This window comes from Natrix helvetica (assembly GCF_964273705.1).
Source record: "Natrix helvetica genome assembly, chromosome: 4".
In the NCBI taxonomy this organism is placed as follows: Eukaryota; Metazoa; Chordata; class Lepidosauria; order Squamata; family Natricidae; genus Natrix; species Natrix helvetica.
In genome coordinates, this window is record NC_138550.1 from 148,072,267 (window position 1) to 148,079,141 (window position 6,875).

General features: G+C 39.2%; 1 protein-coding gene across 7 annotated transcripts in view; it reads left to right on the forward strand.

The window, feature by feature from the left end:
• Window positions 1–6,784, forward strand: part of OXR1 (oxidation resistance 1) — a 249,405-nt gene extending 242,621 nt beyond the window's left edge. For all 7 annotated transcript variants that reach the window (XM_081952815.1, XM_081952819.1, XM_081952817.1 and 4 more), the window contains 3 exons: window positions 3,650–3,745; window positions 4,375–4,448; window positions 5,449–6,784. In XM_081952815.1, coding sequence (XP_081808941.1) covers window positions 3,650–3,745; window positions 4,375–4,448; window positions 5,449–5,584 — 306 coding nt within the window. In that variant the 3' untranslated portion in view covers window positions 5,585–6,784. The remainder of the gene's footprint in view (window positions 1–3,649; window positions 3,746–4,374; window positions 4,449–5,448) is intronic.
• The last annotated feature ends 91 nt before the right edge of the window (window positions 6,785–6,875 follow it).

The window sequence follows — 6,875 nt, forward strand, 5'->3', positions numbered from 1 at the left end:
TCGGCTCCTACCTCTCCGGCCGGATGCAATATGTGTTGACTGGGGGGCAGAGGTCGACCCCGAGGCCACTCTCTTGTGGGGTGCCGCAGGGGTCGGTCCTCTCGCCCCTTTTGTTCAACGCATATGTGAAGCCGCTGGGTGAGATCATCCGTGGCTTTGGGGTTGAGTACCATCTGTACGCTGATGATACGCAGCTGTACATTTCAACCCCAAGCCACCCCAACGAGGCTGTCGAAGTGATGTCCCGGTGTTTGGAAGCCGTCGGGGTCTGGATGGGGGACAACAGACTCAAACTCAACCCCTCCAAGACTGAGTGGCTGTGGCTACCGGCACCTCGGTTCAGCCAGTTAATTCCATCACTGGCCATAGGGGGCGAGCAATTGCCCCCTGTGGAACGGGCGCGCAATTTGGGCGTCCTCCTAGATGCCCGGCTGTCAATGGATGATCATGTGGCAGCCGTGGCAAGGGGGGCGTTCCACCAGGTTCGCCTGGTGCGCCAATTGCGCCCCCTTCTGGACCGCGATGCCCTACGCACAGTCACTCATGCGCTGGTGACGTCTCGCCTGGACTACTGTAACGCTCTCTACATGGGGCTTCCCTTGGGTCGCGCCCGAGGACTGCAGCTAGTCCAGAACGCAGCCGCGCGGGTAGTCATGGGGAGTACTAGGTACTCCCACGTAACACCTCTCCTGCGCGAGCTGCACTGGCTACCTGTGGTCTTTCGGGTGCGGTTCAAGGTTCTGATTACCATCTTTAAAGCGCTCCATGGCATAGGGCCTAGTTACCTGCGGGATCGCATCCTCCCGCACACATCCCTGCGGCCAATCCGCTCTCACAGGGAGGGCCTTCTCCTGGTGCCGTCCACGAGGCAATGCCAACGGGCGACACCGAGGAGTAGGGCCTTCTCTGTGATGGGCCCAACCCTCTGGAATGACCTCCCCCCCGACATTAGAACCACTACTGACCTCCGCTCCTTCCGACAGAAACTGAAGACACACCTGTTCCGACTGGCTGGTTTGGCATAATTTACAACGTCTGCCCCCCTGGCATATACTTTTTACGGGTTTTTAGAGGGATAGTGCATAAATTGTATGATATTTTAAATTCTTATATTGTTTATTTATTAGCTGTACAGTTTTGGCCTATTTTATCCTCCTCCTATGCATACATGTATTTTATTTGGTGTTTTTTAATATGGACTGTACACCGCCCCGAGTCCCTTTCGGGAGAGGGGGCGGTATATAAGTGCTAATAAATGAAATGAAATGAAATGAACCTATAGCATGTTAAATGAGCATTCCTTCAAGCTGAACTCAAGCCCTGGTGGCTCTGTAGCTGTTCTCATATACATCATTCCTGGTAATAATACCAAAGTTGTTTTACACTGCCCTTCCTGTTGGTACTTTAAAAACAAAGTAACTTCACTGCAGTTCAGCAGATTTAACAGAATACTTGATTGAAAAAATTAGTGTTAACTAATTTTATAGGGGGGGGGGGGAATTCAGATCAGTCTTTCACCACAAATGTGTTAATCTACAAACGTATCAAGGGATTTGTTCCCTTTGCAATAAATATATAGATCATTTTTGAAGGCCTGCATACATTTTACACTTCCATAATAATATTTAATATTAGAGACATGGTGGGTTGATAGAAATCAAGTAGGGGGTCGCGGTGGCTCGCGTGGTAAGAACGCTGGACCTGCGCACTGCTGAGGTCGACGGCTCGATTCCCGTGAGTGAATAAATGACATAGGGACAAGAAAGGAACCTCCCCTGTTGCCTACCGGTATTCAGGTGTCCCGTGGGTAAAGATGACACTGCCTGAAAAAGTTCATTTCACAGAGGCAGCCAGCCACCTTGGGATCCCTGGCTAACACGTGCCATACGCTAATAAATAAACAAAGTTTTCAGGAAGGGATAAATTGGACAAATAGTATAACCATTTAGAGAATTGTTTTTGCTGAATTCTTAAGCTTTTTTGCTGCTACAACTTGACTTTATGTGTGTGTTTACGTGTGTGTTTGAGAAGTCTGAACCCAATGCAGAATGGGAAATTTTAAGATAATTTTAACTCACGCAAGCAGAAACATTTTTGTTTTCCATACAGAATCTTCCAGTTTCAGAGCTCGATGGATGCCTAAAAAGAGGGGTAGGGGAGAAATATTGGTACTTACTTAAGGAGAAAGCTTGTGGGGGAATATTAGATTTCAAATCTTTTCTCAAGTGAGAGCAATCCTTATGATTTATCATCTCTATTGCATCTTGGGATGGTTGACAAGATTGTGGGGAAAAGAGATGTATACAAAACCTGAAAGGAGGCTTCATAGAGAAAGTCAAAACCTGTTCCATGTGAACCCAAAATGCAAAACAGAAGTTACAGGAAAGCAAACTGTTGCTGTCTGTTAGAAATTAGGAGCAGTTCAGCAGTGAATCAGTGATGCAGCTTCTATTTCTTGGATGTGAGAGCCATAATGATGTAATGGTTAAAGTCACCAGGCTTGAAACCAGAAAACCATGAGTGCTTGTCCTGCCTTAGGCATCAAGCCAGTTGGGTTACTTTGAGCCTCTCAGTCCAAGGAAGAAAATAATGGGTAACCATTTCTGAATTCTTGCCAAGAAAACTGCAGGGGCTTGTCCAGGCAGTGACCAGAAGGAAAGACTGATTTGAAGCTATCCATTCATATGTGTGCGCAGGTGCACACAGAAACACACATCTGTTGGATTTATTTACACAAAATGCTGCTCAGTCATCTGATGTTTCTGTTTGGAATTCTGCAGTAAGCTGACACTAAATATCGCAGGCAAATTCTCTTTACTGTCACTATAATCACATCACACTATCTCTCAAACTCTTCTAGAGCAATTCTTTTAAGAACAGCCCACTGATTCATTTTTTAAAACTCTTCATCCTTCGCATTTTGTTACTTTGGTAATTCAGCATTTATGCCTAAGACTCAAAAGCAAAAAGGAAATGTATGGTTTGCATTGAATGAAAAAGGAGAGAATAGGAGGAGTGGAAAGGCATTGTCCACATGAGACAAACAATAGCTGGCAATATTCCTGCATTCCTTTTTTTTTTTTTTTTTTGCAGCTCTTTCCTTAAATAAGTGGAAGGCATACTGAATCAGTCAAACTGGACTGAATGACTATCTGATCACCCGTTGAGAAAACAATTGCAATCAGACTGTGCTGACCCTGTTCTGATGACTTTTTATCTAAATGCACTTTCCCACCTGACACGTTTGCCCCAAGAACATTGGAAAATCTGATTTGGCAAGAACAGAGCAAACATTAGAGATGGCAGCCAGCTACAGCTTGTCCAAATGTTTGTGCTAAGAATTACCTCTCCTTAAAGGACTTTTCTGCTCTTAAGTTTGCTGAATTCACTGCCATCTGGAAGCCTTTTAAATATTTTAGTAGATCTTTTTCATCTACAACAAAAATGTTCCATTAAATACCTTGCTGAAGTTATGGCTTAGTTCAACCTGAGAGTTGCTTGTGCTTTGAACTTCTTGGAATGAAAAGAATTAATTCCTGATAATTCCAATTAATCTAATCATGTTCATGGGATAGATTTCCTATATATTGTGCACAAAAGTAGTGGAAATGTCATGCTTTCTCTGGACTATTTTTATTCTTTTCTTTAGATTTTTGGAGCTCTCGCTTCTGAACCTTTTAAAGTGAGTGATGGGTTTTATGGCACAGGAGAAACATTTCTTTTTACATTCTGCCCAGAATTTGAGGTAAGTGCTTAGAAAAAAATACCTAAATTATTTAGATAATATATGCAAGATTACATTATTTATGAAGCTAACCATTTTATGTTGCAATGAAATTATTTAAATTCCAGTTAAAAATAAGCAGAATCACATTTTGAATAGTGAGATCTATTGTTTAGAATTTAGATTGTAGTTGCGATGAAGGGTTACCTTACATTTCCCATGAATTAATTTTCCAGTGTAAAAGCTATTATAAACAAACATACACAGCCACAAAACCAATAAATGATGATGAATACTACAAAACAATTACTGGTAAACGTTCATAAATCCTGCTCTTATCAGAACATTAGAGTTTCTTTAAATTACTAAAGAGGAATAAGGATTACTTCATGATTCACTGAATTTAGGGGACGGGGATAGACATTTAGGTGATAGATAGAATTTCAATATATTGAAATAAGTTTAGTTGGCTATCACAGAGAATATGAGCATTTTTTATTCTTTATTGTAGCATTTTAACAATAAAGTTTCTGGATTTTTCTGAAGCAGAAATTGATAATGATGTCTTATGATGTATGTTTGTTGTTCTTTTAGCAATAATTTCCTTTCATCTGTGTTTGTGTGTCTTCATTTATTTTCCTAACCATTAGGTCTTCAAATGGACTGGAGACAATATGTTTTTTCTTAAAGGAGATATGGATGCCTTGGCTTTTGGTGGTGGAGGGTTAGTAGTTCTTTATCATTTTTGTTCATTCTGATAAAATGTTCTGATGCAACATTAGTGTGCTGTTATACTCTGATATTCCTTATATATAGATTCCAAGTATCTCCATGCCCAGAGTGTTTGCTTTATGGCAGCTTCCTGCCAATGTTGGCATTTTTTTCCTGAACAAGTCTGAAAGGCCATCTTTTCGTTTTTAAAATAAGGCAGTGAACATACCAATATTTCTTTCCTCTCCTATTTTTCCCACCAAAAATAACCTTGTGAGATAAATTGGGCTGAGAGAGGGGAGTGATCCAAAATCACCAAGCACATTATACCTAAGGTGAGGAATAGAATTCATTTTTTCTTATTTTCTAAGTCATCACTGTCACCATTAATCCAGATTGGCTCTTACTTGGTTTAGTTTGTCTGTCTTGGTTATGAGGTAAAAGCATTTTTTTAATCTGTTAGATAAAAAAGATAGATAGAACCAAGTTTTTAATGCAAAGCCAAAATGTGCTTTTCTTGGCCCAATTTCTGTTCAGCCTGCAGTCTCGTGGCTTAAATGTGACTAATCACTAAGAAGATAAAGTTCTTGATTTTATTCATTTATTACAACATTTCCATGGCAGACCCAGTTTGCATTTGTGCATGTGTCTTTACTCCACTCAATACAGTATGCCATGCTAATATGAGACTGCTGGATCCGGGCTGAACAAGTCCAGGTAACCCTTGATGCCAGGAAAGAGTTTAGGTTTTGTTTATCTCCTCATTGCTGTTTTATCATTTATATCAAATATACTGCAATAAAGATTTCATCATCTCAACTTCTAGCAAAATTCTTAAAGGTGCTCACTGCTTCTACCTTGACCAATTACTTGAAAAGCAATCTGAAGTTTTCAAATTAGGGGAAAAATTTGAAGGGAAATTTATGGATTTAAAATGTGACCTACATTTGAATACAGTAATGGGAAGAAAATTATTTTTAATATCTGGCAAACTAATTCTCTTCACACTGCAGGGGTGAATTTGCTTTATGGCTTGATGGAGATCTCTATCACGGAAGAAGTCACTCTTGTAAAACCTTTGGGAATCGCATACTTTCTAAGAAAGAAGACTTCATCATACAAGATATTGAAATTTGGGGCTTTGAATAAGTATAAACTGTTAAATACTACAAAAGTTTGTCCCAAACCTGATACTGATCAATGCAGCTCAGAAAGCCCTTAAAGCAATATAATGTAGCTTGTTTTGCAATGCCTTTCTACATTTTCTGCATGACCATCAACATTTCACATCAACATATTGGAGTGCAAACTGACTGTTCAGATTTTATTTTCATTTTTGAAAGTTACAGAGCTTTCAAATCATAATTGATTATTTCTTTACGAGAGCCAGGTTTTTATCATCATGTCATTCACATATCCATTTGTTTCTTCTCATTCTCACAATTCAGAATTTTTCTTTACTTCTGTTTAACTATTTCACTGAAACAACATTTAAGCAACATAAAATCTAATTGAGTTATACTGTATGTACTTAGCCTAAGAAATATGGGGAAGAGATGTTCATAATTTAACAACAGTGATCAGTCTTGGCTGTTTATTTCAATCAAATATCACCACATCTTTAATCATATGTCATGAATTGGTATCTGTTGTATTTTACTGTTGAAACATAGCTGCCCTATTGATTGTATTGAAGCGTTTTGCACATGCCATTAAATGATCTGCAGGCTTGGGACAAATGCTGGGCAAGGATTCAGCTACGTGATCAAGATATATAATACAGCAATGAGCAACTGGAAAAGTAAACATAATGCAGTGAGTAATTCATAGTACATATAGTACATATACACCTTCTTATTGCTAAAGCTATGAAACAGACACATTTTTTCCAAACAGCATATGATATGCATCAAATTTATGCGTGTCTGTCTGTGTGTATATCTACATATGCACACATACACATGACACACCACTCTGTTTTATAGTTCTTTTGTTGTAGCCTTGTACCACATCATCTCCAACAATTGCTCCTGTCCAAAACAGAAAACAAAATAGGTGTGGTGTTTTTCTCTTCTTTTGAGTGGATCTGTGTTGTAAAACTGCAGTTTGCACCAGCTCTGATGCAATGGGGTAATGTACTCTAGATAGACATCATAACTCAGTAGATGTGTTAATATGCAAAATTTACTGTTCTGTGACCTCATGCAAAAAGAAAAAAAAAGAAAAAAAAGAAAAGTTATAGTAAATCAGTAGCTCTTGTCCACTTTTGTAGAAAAACTAAAAAGCCATTGTGGCAATAACAACAGTTGTTTCAAAGCTTATATTCTATGTTTATGCAAAAAGAAATAATTTAAAAATGCTGTTAACTGTGACAGTGAATGACTTTGTGCTGAAATCTCAGCTATTCTATTTCAAATGAATATTGTACATATTAACTTGT